At 42.4% G+C, this 17,774-nt stretch overlaps 1 protein-coding gene and 1 long non-coding RNA gene across 3 annotated transcripts in view; one reads left to right on the top strand and one right to left on the bottom strand.

Moving 5' to 3' along the window:
- LOC124858938 overlaps positions 1–1,222 on the bottom strand; it is a 38,197-nt gene extending 36,975 nt beyond the window's left edge. For both annotated transcript variants that reach the window (XR_007035980.1, XR_007035978.1), the window contains exon 1: positions 860–1,222. This is a non-coding gene — a long non-coding RNA (uncharacterized LOC124858938). The remainder of the gene's footprint in view (positions 1–859) is intronic.
- Positions 1,223–2,478: 1,256 nt separating this feature from the next.
- LOC124858913 (nuclear factor of activated T-cells, cytoplasmic 3-like) overlaps positions 2,479–17,774 on the top strand; it is a 63,175-nt gene continuing 47,879 nt past the window's right edge. The window contains exon 1 of the mRNA XM_047351253.1: positions 2,479–2,814. Within this exon, the coding sequence (XP_047207209.1) occupies positions 2,742–2,814 (73 nt within the window). The 5' untranslated portion in view covers positions 2,479–2,741. The remainder of the gene's footprint in view (positions 2,815–17,774) is intronic.

Here is a 17,774-nt window from a genome sequence, read left to right as displayed (position 1 = left end):
TGTCAAGTACCCACAGTCAGTGGTGGTCTGGGGTGCCGTGTCAGCTGCTGGTGTTGGTCCACTGTGTTTTATCAAGGGCAGGGTCAATGCAGGTAGCTTTCAGGAGATTTTGGAGCACTTCATGCTTCCATCTGCTGAAAAGCTTTATGGAGATGAAGATTTCATTTTTCAGCACGACTTGGCACCTGCTCACAGTGCCAAAACCACTGGTAAATGGTTTACTGACCATGGTATCACTGTGCTCAATTGGCCCGCCAACTCTCCTGACCTGAACCCCATAAAGAATCTGTGGGATATTGTGAAGAGAACGTTGAGAGACTCAAGACCCAACACTCTGGATGAGCTAAAGGCCGCTATCAAAGCATCCTGTGCCTCCATAAGACCTCAGCAGTGCCACAGGCTGATTGCCTCCATGCCACGCTGCATTGAAGCAGTCATTTCTGCCAAAGGATTCCCGATCAAGTATTGAGTGCATAACTGTACATGATTATTTGAAGGTTGATGTTTTTTGTATTAAAAACACTTTTATTTTATTGGTCGGATGAAATATGCTAATTTTGTGAGATAGGAATTTTGGGTTTTCATGAGCTGTATGCCAAAATCATCTGTATTAAGACAATAAAAGACCTGAAATATTTCAGTTAGTGTGCAATGAATCTAAAATATATGAATGTTAAATTTTCATCATGACATTATGGAAAATAATGAACTTTATCACAATATGCTAATATTTTGAGAAGGACCTGTACATGGGTGGCACCAACCTACTTACCTAGTGTGTATAACAGAGGAAAAACTACATGATGGAAATGTACAGGGTACCCCAAACTTACCTAGCCCACAAACTCCCACCACAAACCTTGAAACAATGCTGAAGAACAAAGCATGTGCCAAAAAGCCAGCCAGGTGAAGCCACACCCCCTGCCCTACAGGTGAGCAGTTTATGTAGAGCTGCCTGATCGGCTCCCTCAAGCCAATCAAGGCAAATTGGCATCACCCTGCACTCTGAACCTGTGAGAGACAGGAGACACAAGGGGGGAGAAAAACACACAGTCCAGCAGACATGTAACAACACATCTCCTTACAGTAGCTCTTCTACCAATATTACAGTAATACTGCTGAGTGACAGCTGTTGTCATCGCTAAGGGGAAGAGGCAAAGTTTTTAGCTAGCAGCTAGCTAATGACACAACAACGAACTACTGTTTGAGTGATAAAACACGAATGGTAAGATAATAACAGCTTCTTCTTACCTCTCTCCAACCGCTCAATGAGTGTAGAGTTCTCTACTTTCTTCTGTGCTCAGACTGCTCCTCCGTTGGGGATGACACAGAAACAATACAAAGTTGTTGATAAAAGTAAAAGTACCAATATCTTATAATTTCACTCACTGGTTTATTGACCAACAACTTTCCTGAAAGGGACATATTCTGGGCTCCACAGTCTGCTTCTCTGTCTCACTGCACGAGAGGCACTTATTGGGGGAAAAGGTCAAAGGTAACGGGGTGACTGGGGGACCTTGCCATGTCATCTCTCTTACAAAATAATATTAAATAGCATTATTAATTCATGTTTTCATTAAATGTCAGATTAGGGCTTATGGGAATGCATAAATAAGGAATGAATGAATGAGTGAATGAATGAATGAAAAATAAAAAATAAAAATATTTTGACCAAATGGGCAATTTTAGTTAAGGAGCAAAAAGGGCAAGTCCTCCAGTGCCCTTCTCCCCCCTCTGCATGCTGCCAAGTGAAATTTGGCAGTTTTTGTTACAATATGTATAGAAACATGTTCAGTTAAAAATAATTATTAAGTTGAAAGTTAAAGTTACCCATCTTTCACACAATGCAACAGGAAACAACACTCTCCATTTATTTTTACTTCTGCCTTCCTCCCTCCCTGTTGGATGGAATAAGGGGGAGTCAGGTTTAGCCTAAACAGGCCAGTTTTTTTTTATTTGGTGGTAGCCTATTTCTGTTCCATTGCTTTCTCGTTGCAAGACAAACATGGTGAAATAAGCAACGTTGCTGATTGAGATAGGCCTACTTTAAATGTAGTCGATCTCTTACAGGAAGTAAACGTCTTTTGGCCACAAGAGGAAGTATGCATGCATCTGATTATACTGATATAAGACGAGTTTTTTTGTCATTATGAAATAGTAACATCTTGTGTGTAAGGAGCTTTTGACATGCCACAAAAGTTATCCTAGAAAGTTTACTATTTGAACACAGAGAAAAAGTAATATGAAGAAAACTATGCTTCTGAATGTCAGAATTTAAAAAGTTCTTCTTTACATCATTGTTTGCAATTTTAGTTTTGAAATTACCAACCAAAATGATATATTCTCAATCGAACAGATTATAAATAAATAGATGAACTCATCCATATTTCTGGAAACAATAATGTCAATTACTTTGAAAGTTTATCATTCCCACTTATAGCAAACTCGTTATAAAAATTTTCGACTTTACGATGGGACTTGAAGGCAGCAGAAGGACCAAGCTCAAGTGGAATAACACTCGCTGAAGCTGAGCAGAAACGCGGTGGACAAGTTAGCCGAATAATAGAACTTTAGTTACTCACAGCGCTGTGCTGAGGTGTTATTACTCATTACTGGTGTTGATTAAGTACTTTCAGTGCAGAATTATCGCCTTATTGCCGAAGTCGACACTGAGTTCTGCTTTTTGTCGGATGGAAGTTAGTAAGACAGGTCCGTTTTAAAGACATTTCGATAGTTGTTCAATGTCAACAATAAAGTGTTCTGGGGAACTGGACTTCAGACTGCTGTTTGAGGAAGACGGTAAACAATCAACAGGTACGTGTCATTTTGTCGAGGTTAGCAATAACTTAGTCAAGTTAAAGAGTTAGCGAGAGTTACACCGGAAGTGGATAATTTAAGCCTTCAAAATAAGTCAAGTAAAGTATGAAAAAGTGAAGAAAGCTATGTTCAGAATTTTACCAATTTATCTAAAAACATTTTTGTAAAGTAAGGTTGTTACTTGCTGTGAAATTGTTTATTGTGTAGTTAATCATACTATGCTATCATATTTTTTTGTGTTCTGCTTCTGTGACCACATTTTATCTAGTGTTAAAACTAAGGGTTTAGGAGGAACCAGGTGGCAGTTGCACAAGATGGCTACCTAGTTTTTAGCTCCTTGGCCCATCGCTTACAATTTTGTTTATTAAGACTGTTTGAGTGAATTTTTTTGGACAGCTAGTTACTTCTTTGCGTTGAATACTGTGCCTTGTTCCACATGTATTCGTTCATTGTTGCTTGTTTTTTTTCTGAATAAGAAACACAAAAAAGACTAATAAGTACACGTTACTGTCATTAATAAGGCATCGCCCACATCTGCAACACTAAATTAACATTAATTAAATTAATTAACAGTATTTAGTGTGTTTATGTGTAAATTGTTTTACTGTGCTGGCTCTTCCTCTCGCCGCTTCAACTGTTACATGCTTTCGTCTCAGATGTTCATGTAGAGAAGTCATGCTTCCGTGCCATGCCAGACTGTTTTTGCATATCTTATAGGTCACTCGTCTTTTTACTGCATCTAGGGCGAAGGGCTCCCATACTTTCGATATCTTTGTTCGTGTTGTTTTTTTCTTGTGTTTTCTGGTTTGTCCTTCTTTTCTTTCGTGCTTATTCGTGCTCTGCCATCTTGCTCAGTGCAAATGTGTTTGTGCCACATATAGATCCATGCGCATGGAACGCCATGCAAAACAAGGCCAAGTATTGGCTGATTTCTTCTTCTACTGCTGTACTGGTAGATCACAGCGTTCGTTGGCTAATTTCTGTCACACATTGGCCACAAATGTAACAGATTGTGTTAAAAAACAGACCGCATACGGCAAAACATGATTACAAAGCAACTAATCAATGACTAAATTAGGTCACAACTATTTCATTTATCGATTTGAATCGAGGGCTGCACGGTGGCACAGTCGGTAGCACTGTTGCCTTGCAGCAAGTAGGTCCTGAGTTCAATTCCTGACCGGGGATCTTTCTGCATGGAGTTTGCATGTTCTCCCCGTGCATGCGTGGGTTCTCACCGGGTACTCCGGCTTCCTCCCACAGTCCAAAGACATGCCAATTAGGTTAATTGGTCACTCTAAATTGCCCTTAGGTGTATGAATGAGTGTGTGCTTGTTTGTTTGTGTGTTGCCCTGCAATGGACTGGCGACCTTTCCAGGGTGTATCCTGCCTCTCGCCCATAGACTGCTGGAGATAGGCACCAGCTCCCCTGCGACCCACTATGGAATAAGCGGTAGAAAATGACTGACTGATGATTTGAATCGATTAAATTGATTAGTTGTCTCAGCTCTAAACATTACCCACAGCCAGTTTTAACGCCTGCTCATCACTCAGTATTGCACGTTTGACAAACTATTAGCCATGGCTGAACTGCAAGTTAATCTAAGTTGCTAATGCCATGTTGGACCCCTTTAAGCTAGCGTCACGAGGCACGATATCTGGTTTATGGTTATCGACATGCGATCTCTTCTCTAGGCTTTGTTGTCTCACTTGATCCATTGGATACATATTTATTTTATTTCATATGTGTCTCATCCACTAACTGAGCTGTTTCCTCTTAGGGCTCAGATAGACGTGTAGTCCACTACATGGATTGCACAATGTGTTTTTCTGTATGGTGGAGAGACTAGGATGCTCTCTCACTCTGTTTATGCTTTTGCTTTCTTAATATGGATGATAGACAGGAATCCATTTCCCCCTCTAATTTTGATTTTTACTGTTATGAATATATTATTTAATATTAATACTTTAATGTTTTATTGAATAATATTTCAGTTTTTAAGGATTTTCACGCACTACCATCTCTAGGGTTTGACAGAGAATGGTCCGAAAAAGAGAAAATATCCAGTGAGCGGCAGTTCTGTGGGCGCAAATGCCTTGTTGATGCCAGAGGTCAGAGGAGAATGGCCAGACTGGTTCGAGCTGATAGAAAGGCAACATTAACTCAAATAACCACTCGTTACAACCAAGGCATGCAGAAGAGCATCTCTGAATGCACAACACGTTGAACCTTGAGGTGGATGGGCTACAGCAGCAGAAGACCACACCGGGTGTCACTCTTGTCAGCTAAGAACGGGAAACTGAGGCTACAATTTGCACAGGCTCACCAAAATTGGACAATAGAAGATTGGAAAAATGTTGCCTGGTCTGATGAGTCTCGATTTCTGCTGCGACATTCGGATGCTAGGGTCAGAATTTGGCGTCAACATGAAAGCATGGATCCATCCTGCCTTGTGTCAACGGTTCAGGCTGGTGGTGGTGGTGTAATGGTGTGGGGGATGATTTCTTGGCACATTTTGGGCCCTTTAGTACCAACTGAGCATCGTGTCAACGCTACAGCCTACCTGAGTATTGTTGCTGACCATGTCCATCCCTTTATGACCACAGTGTACCCATCTTCTGATGGTTACTTCCAGCAAGATAACGCGCCATGTCATAAAGCAGGAATTATCTCAGACTGGTTTCTTGAACATGACAATGAGTTCACTGGACTCAAATGGCTTCCACAGTCACTAGATCTCAATCCAATAGAGCACCTTTGGGATGTGGTGGAACGGGAGATTCGCAGCACGGATGTGCAGCCGACAAATCTGCAGCATCTGTGTGATGCTATCATGCCAATGTGGACCAAACTCTCTGAAGAATGTTTCCAATACCTTGTTGAATCTATGACACAAAGAATTAAGGCAGTTCTGAAGGCAAAAGGGGTTCCAACCCGGTACTAGCAAGGTGTACCTAATAAAGTGGCCAGTGAGTGTATTTCAATGAACAAACTCTTTACTATGCTAAAACAACCCAACTAAACTACCAAGTAAAATGAAAGAATAAGGAAGACCAATGGGCTATGTACAATATAAACAATTGAATCAAAGATGGTTGAAAACCATGACCGAAAGAATGATGCAACATTACCATACAATGTTTGAGAACCAATGATTATCTTGAAGAATTTGGAAATCAAGTTAAGTTAGTCTTGGAACTAACATAAAGTGTGTTCTTAGACATTAGCGGTTGGAGCTAAAAAAAGAAGCTTATAGCCGGTTATCAGAATCAAACACATACTTAAAATACCACTAATAAAAGGGTTGAAATGCTTAAGCGTGGACAGCACATTATGGCTGATCTGTGTTTAAAACCACCCTTTGAATAAAGTTTTTCTTAACTTTAAAAAACACAACACAGAACACATCCTTAGCTGAGTGCTAGTCTGCTAGCATTTACTGTAGCTGAGTTTCTCAACACAAACAAAAACAAATGTCATTAAACAAACATTATTTCGAGTATTTTAACTCTAATCTTCTATTAGAGTTATTATTTTTTGGCTCAAGGCCCAGTCATCTCCTGGCTTCTAGAATCAGAATAAATGATTCCTTTGCAGATATACCATCAATAAGGTCATGTACGGGTATTATCACAACTGACCCTAAACAAATAAATGAGACATTCAGAAACTTTTATTCTAAGCTATATCAATCGGAGCTTCAGGTAGATGGTAAGAGGTGTGCTAACTTCCTTGACCAGATAGACCTCCCAAGGGTATCAGAAGGCGATGCTGAAAATCTGGAGGTTCTAATTTCCTTGTAAGAATTGAAGGGTGCAGCTGCTGCAATGCAAAAAATCTCCAGGCTTTAAAGGGAGACCTCCTCAGCTATATGTAACTTTTAGGGACAAACTGGGCCCATTAATGTTAGATATGGTGAGAATAGACAAAGGAGGTTTTTCAAGAGATGTTAACCTGGCACTAATTACTTTATTATTGAAGAAATTTAAGGACCCAGATGATTGTGACAGCTATCGACCTCTCAGTCTACCGAACGTTGACCTTAAAATCTATGCAAAAGTGCTTGCCGGATGCATCCAAGATTACATGCCTGAGGTGGTTCACTGTGACCAGATGGGGTTTATTAAGGGCAGGATGGCTGCTGATAATGTGAGACGCCTCCTGCATGTTGTAGATTCTGCAGCGGTTTCTTGAAAAAGAACTGTACACTATGTACAATTCTTTCCTTAGACCTTATAAATGCCTTTGATAGGCTTGAGTGTGGAAGTAAAATAGTCTCATTAGAATCAGACATTTTTTAGACATTGAATTTATAACACTGAATTTTTATCCTGTGCAATTATGTATGTGAATTTTATTTTGTTCTTAAAATTTGCCAGCAAAAATTCACCTGCAAGATTTCGCCTGCAAGAATTCACCTGCAGAAATTTGCCTGCAAAAATTCGCCTGCAGAAATTCACCTGCAGAAATTCGCCTGCAAAAATTCACCAGCAGAAATTCGCCTGCAAAAATTCACCTGCAGATGTGTTGACCTTCTGGTGACTCAAGCCAAAGCAATCAGCATTCGATCGAGGCAAGCGTCTTTTAGCCAATAAGATTATGCTTACTTGATCACGTGACACACCATTGCCTTGGGCAGAGGCGAGTCTCTTAACAGTTTGCTGGATAGTGGCTTAATGAAGATCAGTAATGAGATTCAAATGGGTGTTAATTACCTGGCGTTTTGTAATATATTTTTGGCAGAAAAATCTTTCTTCTAATACAAATTCTAACAGTCTATTCAGTAGGACTATCAGCTGTACATCTCTGTGTATATATATATATATATTGTTCAGTTTCATTGTCCAACCCCTGTATATTCATACTCGTACTTGTCGTCTTCCGCTTATCCGGAACCGGGTCACAGGGGCAGCAGACTCAACAGAGACACCCAGACGTCCCTCTCCCCAGCGTGTCCTGGGCCGTCCCCTGGGCCTCCTCCCAGTGGGACGTGCGTGGAGCACCTCCCGAGGAAGGCATCCAGAGGCATCCGGTATAGATGCCCGAGCAGCGGCTCTACTCCGAGCCCCTCCCGGATGGCAGAGCTCCTCACCCTATCTCTAAGGGAGTGCCCGGCCACCCTACGGAGGAAGCTCATTTCAGCCGCTTGTATCCAGGATCTCGTTCTTTCGGTCATGACCCAAAGTTCATTGCCATAGGTGAGGGTAGGAACATAGACTGACCGGTAAATCGAGAGCTTCGCTTTTCGGCTCAGCTCTCTCTTCATCACAGCAGACCGGCACAGCGCCCCCATTACTGCGGCAGCCACACCGATCCATCTGTCAATCTCCATTCTTCCCTCACTCGTGAACAAGACTCCCGATCACGCCTCTCCAGGTGTCACTGTTGTTTCCCACGTGGGCGTTGAAGTCCCCCAGCAGAATAATGGAGTCCCCGGGAGGGCCACTATCCAGCACCCCCGAAAGGGACAACAAGAAGGCCGGGTACTCTGCACTACCGCTCGGCCCATAGGCCGAAACGACAGTCAGAGACCTGTCCCCAACCCGAAGGCGCAGGGATGTGACCCTCTCATCCACTGGGGTAAACCCCAACACGAGACGGCTGAGCTGAGGGGCAACAAGCAAACCCACCCCAGCCCGCCGCCTCTCCCTGTGGGCCACACCAGAGTAGCAGAGAGTCCAGCCCCTCTAGAGGAGATGGGTTCCGGAGCCCACGCTGTGCATGGAGGTGAGCCCGTTTATTTCTAGTCAATATCTCTCGACCTCCCGCATAAGCTCAGGCTCCTTCTCCCCCAGTGAGGTGTATATATATATATATATATACATAAAAAAATACGGAAATCACAATGTATGATTTTTTTTATCATTTATTTGTGTGTTTCTGCTGCAAATAAGTGTTTGAACACCTGCCAATCAGCAAAAATTCTGGCCCTTAAAGACCTGTTAGTCCGCCTCTAAAAAGTCCACCTCCACTCCATTTATTCTAAATTAGAAGCACCTGTTTGAGGTTGTTAGCTGCATAAAGACACTTGTCCACCTCACACAATCAGTAGGACTCTAACTACTAACATGGCTAAGACCAAAGAGCTGTCCAAAGACATCAGAGACAAAATTGTGGACCTCCACAACTCTGGAAAGGGCTACGGAGCAATTGCCAAGCAGCTTGGTGAAAAAAGAGCAATAGTTAGAGCAATTATTAGAAAATGTAAGAAGCTAAACATGACTGTCAATCTCCCTTGGACTGGGGCTCCATGCAAGATCTCACCTCGTGGCGCATGAATGATCCTAAGAAAGGCGAGGAATCAGCCCAGAACTACATGGGATGACCTGGTCAATGACCTGAAGAGAGCTGGCACCACTGTTTCCAAGGTTACTGTGGGTAATATACTAAGACGTCATAGTTTCAAGTCATGGTCGGCACCTTCTGTGCCTCAAGCCTTCTACTTATTCCAGCTGCTACGGAACAGTCTAACAAGTGGTGTCAGAAGCTGGGTCTGGCACAACAAAGAGGAATTGAGGATGACGAGAAAGGAGAAAGCATGACCTACAAGCACAGCCTAATGATGGAGCAAGGCCAACAGCTGACCAGGGAACCATGACAGCCAACAACCCTGAGGATTGAAGATTGAGGAACTTGCAGATTTGGTCAAATAACTCATACGGTCTCAAGGAAAAAGGCACCTCCCATCAAGAGCAAAGATGGAAGAGCATACAGCACCAGTTTCAACAAATACAGCTGCAAGTGAATAAAATTAAGCAAGACTTTAAAGGTGAACAGCCAGAGCCTGGAACAGCACAGCTTCCAGCAGATAATTATGATGATCCAGGGGAGGGTACAAGCCAACTGCACAACCATGGCAGAACTGAGAGGGACTTAGCTGTACAAAGGGAACCTAAGTTGTTCCCACTTCACCTAATGATGACATTGAACATTTGCTGACTACTTTAAAAACAGCGACTCGATGGCCAAGGGAAGAATGGGCAATTGGCCTTATACCTTTATTGACTGATAAAGCATGTAGTGCGTATGGATAAATGAACATTGCAGACAAAGAAAATTCTGAGATGTGAAGGCCACTATACTTGAAAAATATGAGATCAAAGCAGAAACCTATTGTCGACGTTTCCATTCTTTGGACATCCTTCCTGGGGAAACTCCATGAGAGCTTTATGTGCACCTTAAAGACATGTTTGCCAAGTTGGTGAAGCTTGAGAAGTCATCGGTAAAAGAAGTATCTGAGACAATTATTCTGGAACAATTTTTGAGGATGGTTAACCCAGAATTGGAAGTGTGGATTCGGGAGCATCACCCACACACAACAGAAAAGGCAGCACAACTGGCTGAAGTCTTCACAGCAGTCAGATGAGGAACAAAACATTGTACTTTTGGATGGGACACTAATTTTGCTCACAAAAGTAAGTCCACTGCTGGTGAGCGGGGTAATGGTCATTTTGAGAAAAGGGCAATTTCTAGTGGCAGGCACTTTACTTCTAATAACTATAAGCATAATTCTGCGAATAAATCTCTTTTCTGTTCTGCTAAGCAAGATGTAAGATGCTATTTATGTAATGGATTAGGCTACACTCAGTATTCTTGTCCTGTTACAAATCAGTAAAAGCCATTCCTGTTTGTGCTGTTCCCAGACCAACTAGTCAGCAGGTTTTTCCAGATATTGCTTGCACTACACCAGTACTACTTAATGGTCAGCGTGAGACAGTACTGCTAGATACTTGGGGATTTCAGACGGTGGTTTGTCTTCCTTAGTACCTAGAGATAAAAGGAGTGAGGATAAATCTATCATAAGCTGCATTCATGGAGATGAGCATGTAGATCCTATGGCTGAAGTTTGACTGTTGGTTGGGTACACCCTTTTCAGGTCAGTAGCTCTTGCTGCAAACTTGCCCTATCCAGTTATTCGGGGTAATGATGTTCCCATTATTATAGATCTTGTGAAGCAAACAGAAACACTCTGCAAAGTACAGCCAGTTGCATACCCAGACAATTCTGCCCCACAGGAAGTAAGTAATGCCCTATTTGCACAGTCCATAGAGTCCCAGAGTAAAGGACCGTCTGCTGTGTATAATATGGTAACTACAAGGGCTCAGAGTGCACAAGAAGATTTGAGAGAGCTACCCTTTTTTGAGGAAGTTTGGGATACATGGCCAGTTAAACCCTCTAAACCAAAGGCTGAGTGTAGGAGAGAGAAGTTGAGAGGCACAGCCAAGCAAACCGATAGTATTTCTCTACCATTTTAGCTGCTAGATGTAAATCGTACCGCAAATGTGGGTGAGCTGCAAAGGAAGGATCCAACTTTAAAAAGTTGGCTTAATAAAGTGACAGAGGAAAGACACAGGGCAGTCCAGGATTTCTTCATGAGGCGGCTTATGTAGTGAAAGAGAGAATTCTGTATCCGTGCAAAGGAGATGCAGTGCTTAGTGTTGCCACAGCAGTTCAGAGAGAATGTAATGAATCTGAGACACACAGTTCCCTGGGCTGGACACATAGGATTTCAGAAAACCCTGTGTAGAATTTCCAGGAGGTTTGTGTGGCCAGCAATGTACAGCCAGATTTCTCAGTTCTGTAAGTCTTGTGTTAAATGTTACCTCACCTCAGGAAAGAAGGTTCCACAAGCCCAACTACTACCCTTACCAAATTTTGGTACACCCTTTGAGCGGATAGGAATGGATGCAGTGGGTCCCCCTGAAAGAAGCTCAACAGGTAATAAATGCAGGGGTTGGACAATGAAACTGAAACACCTGGTTTTAGACCACAATAATTTATTAGTGTGGTGTAGGGCCTCCTTTTGCGGCCAATACAGCATCAATTCGTCTTGGGAATGACATATACAAGTCCTGCACAGTGGTCAGAGGGATTTTAAGACATTCTTCTTGCAGGATAGTGGCCAGGTCACTACGTGATACTGGTGGAGGAAAACGTTTCCTGACTCGTTCCTCTAAAACACCCCAAAGTGGCTCAATAATATTTAGATCTGGTGACTGTGCAGGCCATGGGAGATGTTCAACTTCACTTTCATGTTCATTAAACCAATCTTTCACCACTCTTGCTGTGTGAATTGGTGCATTATCATCCTGATACACGACACCGCCTTCAGGATACAATGTTTGAACCATTGGATGCACATGGTCCTCAAGAATGGTTCGGTAGTCCTTGGCAGTGACGCGCCCATCTAGCACAAGTATTGGGCCAAGGGAATGCCATGATATGGCAGCCCAAACCATCACTGATCCACCCCCATGCTTCACTCTGGGCATGCAACAGTCGGGGTGGTACGCTTCTTTGGGGCTTCTCCACACCGTAACTCTCCCGGATGTGGGGAAAACAGTAAAAATGGACTCATCAGAGAACAATACATGTTTCACATTGTCCACAGCCCAAGATTTGCGCTCCTTGCACCATTGAAACCAACGTTTGGCATTGGCATGAGTGACCAAAGGTTTGGCTATAGCAGCCCAGCCGTGTATATTGACCCTGTGGAGCTCCCGACGGACAGTTCTGGTGGAAACAGGAGAGTTGAGGTGCACATTTAATTCTGCCATGATTTGGGCAGCCGTGGTTTTATGTTTTTTGGATACAATCCGGGTTAGCACCCGAACATCCCTTTCAGACAGCTTCCTCTTGCGTCCACAGTTAATCCTGTTGGATGTGGTTCGTCCATCTTGGTGGTATGCTGACATTACCCTGGATAGCGTGGCTCTTGATACATCACAGTACGTGGACTCCAAGGCTTTTTTGACAGAGATAATTCCTTGTTGGGGCATTGCATCAAAAATCTACAGCAAAAACGGCACTCACATTGTAAATGCAGCCTTGACTGAGGTCAGTAAGTTCCTGGGTTTTGACTTGCGCATCCACTGGACATACCATCTGCAGAGTGGTGGGGCTGTGGAGCAAGAAAATGGCACCTTAAAGCTGAAACTGGCAAAGTGCTGTGAGGAAGGCTAAACACCTGAATAACTATTTCAGGAAAACGGCCCACCACAAAGGCAAAGAACTGTTATTGAAGCTGGGTTGAAGAACTCTTTTTTTTTTTTTTTTATTTTTTTTTTTTCTCTCTCTTTTTAATTCATTTCCTGGCAGTGCTTTTGCCACATTTTTTTAACTGCTGTGGAAGTGGCTCATGGCACAATGCTACTTCGGGCAGATCTGGACCAGGTTAAATTGAGTGGTAAAGAGGTGGAAGACGGTTTATCAACCTGGTCTGATGAGGTCGTTGCTCTGCGTAATACAGTGTTGGAGCTGAAAGACGAGGTGAATGGGCTTAGGAAGAAGTGTGAAGATATGGAGGGACGTATGAGGAGGTGCAACGTACAGATCACTGGAGTCCCCGAGACACCAGAATCTAGCTCCACCACAGCAGTTGCTAAGTTGCTAGCTAAGGTGCTGCAGTTGAATAACGTACCGCTGATTGACCGCTCCCATCAAATTCTGGGTGGGAGGAAGTCAGGCGATAAACCGCGAGTTATTTTTACTAAGCTCCACTACTATCAAGAATGCTTGGAAATATTACGCCGGGCGTGCAGCCGTGGCCCTCTTCGCTTTAAGGAGGCACCGAACATCATCACAGCGGATTACACAGCGAGTGTGGCCAGGGTTCGAGCGGCGTTCATGGCCTGCTTTTTCCGGCGCGGCTTTGCATCTCTCACGGAGAGGAGGAGAAGGAGTTTATGGATGCCAATAAAGCCATGGATTATGTCCAAAAGAAAATCAAATCGGTGGTGGTCGGTGAGGTCCAGAGATAACTGCGGGTCCAACTCCCCTTTGACCAGAATGTGTCTCAGATTGTATTGAGCCTTTAAACTTCATATGCCCCGCGCTACATTTTGACTTAACTTCGGTCATTACTCCAGGGGGAAAATATAGGATTATGTGAGACTTCCGAAGTTTCTGTTTAGACCATGGTAAAGGTTGTATTTTATGTTTTATTTACATTGCAATGTCCATATAAGAATATAAGTGTTTTCAATGGAGGAAACCTTTTTCTTTTCTTTTTTCTTTTCTAAAACATAATTGTTTTCTACTTAAATCTGGGATTGGAGGGAGCCCTGCCAGGGTGCTATGTTCCCCAATGCACGAATGTGTGGATTTCTTTTTGTTGTGCTCTTCTTGTTTATCCAGGAGAGAGAGGCGGGATTACACCGGATCTGTCTGTTTTAAGAGTGTTATTTGCCAGGTATCTTCTACAGGAGACCCATGTGCAGGCAGCAGATTATATGTATTTGAGTAGGCGATGATCTGGTCAGGTGTATCAATCTAATTTTCGATCTAAATCAAGAGGGGTCGCAATCTTAATTAGTAAGCAGGTACAATTTACAGTATCTAGTGTACATGCAGACACGGCTGGACGTTATGTTATTGTGGTGGGAAAGTTATTTGCACTTCCGGTAATTTTAGCCTCAGTATATGCACCAAACTGGGATAATCACATGTTCTATAATACCTTTTTTTCAAAATTGCCTAACATTTCAACACATAATCTCATAATTGGAGGAGATTTGAAATACGTTCTATCATCTTCTGATCGTAGCACAGTGGGTAAAGTAAGTCTTTCTAAATCTGCCCAGTCAATTAACTCATTTCTTAGAACTTCTGGTGTGGTAGATGTGTGGCGTTGTTGTAATCCAATCTCAAGATCTTACTCGTTCTTCTCCCCTGTTCATAAGACTTACTCACGGATTTACTACTTTCTTCTTGATAAACGGATTTTGCCTTTAGTGAGGAAATGCGATTATAGAGCAATAGTAATTTCTGATCACGGCCCTCTTATAATGAATCTGAATGTCCCGGTCACACAATTGGTCTATCGGCCTTGGCGACTTAATCCTATACTCTTATCTGATGAAGACTTTGTTAAAATGCTCTCGTCAGAAATAAATTTTTTCATTGATGTTAATTGAACACCAGGGATGCCTTCTGGCACTGTATGGGAGTCACTGGAGGCCTACTTGAGGGGTCAAGTCATCTCTTACTCTGCAAATAAAAAAAAGGAAAGTCTGGAGAGGCTAAAACTGCTAATAGAGGAGATTTTGCGGCTAGACAGGGAATACAGCCAATCTGCCTCACGAGATTTACTGAAGAAACGTACATTACTACAAACTGAATTTAACATTCTATCTACCCGGCAGGCTGAGTATTTTTTTTCAAATCTAGGTATGGCTATTTTGAGCATGGTGAGAAGGCTGGGCGCCTACTTGCACAGCAGTTACGGCAGCGCTCTGGTGGCAAGGACATTGCTGCAATAAATGACGTTCAAGGCGTTAAATGTTGTGTCAATGCTGGAATTGATGATTGTTTCAGCAAATTTTACCGGTCTTTATATACCTCTGAGTCATCATTTAGCCCAGTCGAACTAGAGGATTTTTTTAGGGATGTTGAGCTTCCTTCGGTGGGTCCCAACATGTCTAACAAGCTGGAGAAGGATCTTTGTCAAGAAGAGATAATCTCTGCAATTAAAACCATGCAAAACAGAAGGTCTCCAGGGCCAGATGGCTTTCCCACGGAATTTTTTAAGGTATTTTCAGACCTACTTTCTCCTTTATTATTATCGGTTTTTGAGGAATCTTTGGCCACACAATTATTACCATTGGCTATGCGTCAAGCCGTAATCTCACTGCTATTAAAGAAAGAGAAAGACCCATTAAACTGCGGTTCATATCGCCCGATATCACTCCTAAACACCGATGTTAAAATTCTTACAAAAATATTGGCAAACCGAGTTGAATGGATTGTCTCCACAATCATTTCACCTGACCAGACAGGTTTTATTAAAAATCACCAGTCTTTCTTCAATATCAAGTGACTGTTGGGCGTGCTGTACACTCCCACCCCACCCGGTCATACTTGTGATGAGGTCTTACTTTCATTAGATGCAGAGAAAGCGTTTGACCGGGTTGAGTGGAAATACCTCTTAAAGACCTTGGAGGTGTTCAATTTTGGCCCTAAATTTATTTAATGGGTGAAGTTGATATATTCCTCGCCAATGGTGGCTGTTCGCACTAACTGTAATTTATCCAACTATTTTGAATTAACATGTGGCACCAAGCAGGGGTGTCCACTCTTGCCACTTTTATTCGCAACTGCAATTGAACCACTTGCGGTGGCTTTGCGGGGCAATCCGGGAATTAAAGGTATAAAGCGGTTTGGTACTGAACGCAAAGTCTCCTTATATGCTGATGATACACTTTTGTATATTTCAGACCCTTCATCTAGTATTCCTGAGTTGCTTATCTTACTTCAAATATTTGGGAAGATATCTGGCTATAAGGTTAATTTTCAAAAAAGTGAGCTGTTGCCTGTGACCTCAGTGGAGGGGAAGCACATTGGCCCCGTTCCTTTTAAAATTTGTTGTCATAAATTTAAATACCTGGGCATTTGGATAATTCGTAGCCATAAGGACCTCTATAAGGCAAACTATCTCCCTCTATTGATGGATCTTAGGAAGGACATTGCTAGGTGGGCATCCATGCCTCTATTCCTTGGGGGTAGAATCAACTCGATTAAAATGACAATACTGCCCAAATTTCTTTATCTATTCCAGAACGTGCCAGTGTTCCTTACTAAATCTTTCTTTTCCAACTTGAACAGCAAGTTATCAACATTTATTCGGAATAAAAAACATCCACAAATTGGCAGTAAGATGCTGCAACTACCCCGCAATTTCGGAGGCATGCAATTCCCTAACTTCACGTATTATTACTTGGCGGCCAATATTAGAACCTTATTGTATTGGTTGGAGAAGGACACTCCTGTTCCAGATTGGGTGATTTTGGAAAGGAATTCAATCATCTAGTTCTCTCCCTGCTTTACTCTGTTCCCAATTACCTTTTAAACAATCAGTGGCTTCCTATACATCTAACCCAGTTGTATCCCACACAGTAAAAGTCTGGAACCAGTGTAGAAGGACTTTTAAGAGTACAGAGTTATTACTGGCTGCTCCAGTATGAAATAATCACATGTTTCTCCCCTCCTTGATAGATTCAGCTTTCAATGCTTGGGGTCTAAAAGGCATAAAGTCATTATATGATCTTTATGTAGATAATAAGTTTGCCTCTTTTGAGCAGCTGGTACAGAAATTTGATATTCAAAAATCACATTTCTTCAGGTACCTGCAATTGAGACATTTTGTGATGTCAAACTCTGGGTGTTTTCCTCTATGTCCTTCCACTTCTCCTGTGGATAAGATTCTGGAATGGAAGCCCGACACAAAACGTTCCATGACCAGAGTTCATACATTGCTCAGTTCATATAATGACACCAATTTGGACTCTTTGAAATACAGGTGGGAGATGGACCGGGAGGAATCCATACCAGACTGTTTGACAAAAGGTTGTTCAAAATATTCATTCTTCCTCAATATGTCTTAAGGCATGCACTAATCCAATTCAAGGTGGTACATCGTCTGCATTGGTCCAAGGACACAGTGTGCAAGTTTGGACGGGATGTGGATCCAACTTGTGATTGATGTAAACAATCTCCAGCAACACTTTTGCATATGTTCTGGACTTGTCCAGGGCTGCATGGGTATTGGCAATCTATTTTTGACACTTTCTTAGGAATATTTGGACGAACCGTGCATCCGTCACCATTCATTTCTCTTTTTTGCTGTGGCTCCAGCAGACGTTTCCCTCAGCAAACATCAGGAGGCTATGTTAGCTTTCTGCTTTTTACTTGCCAGGAGACTCATTCTTTATAGATGGAAGGATCCACAGCCTCCGATATATGGACACTGGTTAAGTGAGGTCATGTCTCACATTCATTTGGAGAAGATTCGATATACAGTTAGGGGATCTGTTACAAAATTCTTTGGGATTATTTGATATTTGGCAACCATTTATGTCTTATGTTGAAAAAATTCCAGCAGATAAATTTGTGTAATGGTCAAATGCACGTGTATTACTTCTGCACTAACCTGAAACTGGCTTTGGCTGTCTTATGAGTA

Source organism: Girardinichthys multiradiatus, chromosome 2, assembly GCF_021462225.1.
Source record: "Girardinichthys multiradiatus isolate DD_20200921_A chromosome 2, DD_fGirMul_XY1, whole genome shotgun sequence".
Classification (NCBI taxonomy): domain Eukaryota; kingdom Metazoa; phylum Chordata; class Actinopteri; order Cyprinodontiformes; family Goodeidae; genus Girardinichthys; species Girardinichthys multiradiatus.
The sequence above is the reverse complement of the archived record's forward strand: the minus strand, read 5'-3'. Positions and strand labels throughout refer to the sequence as shown.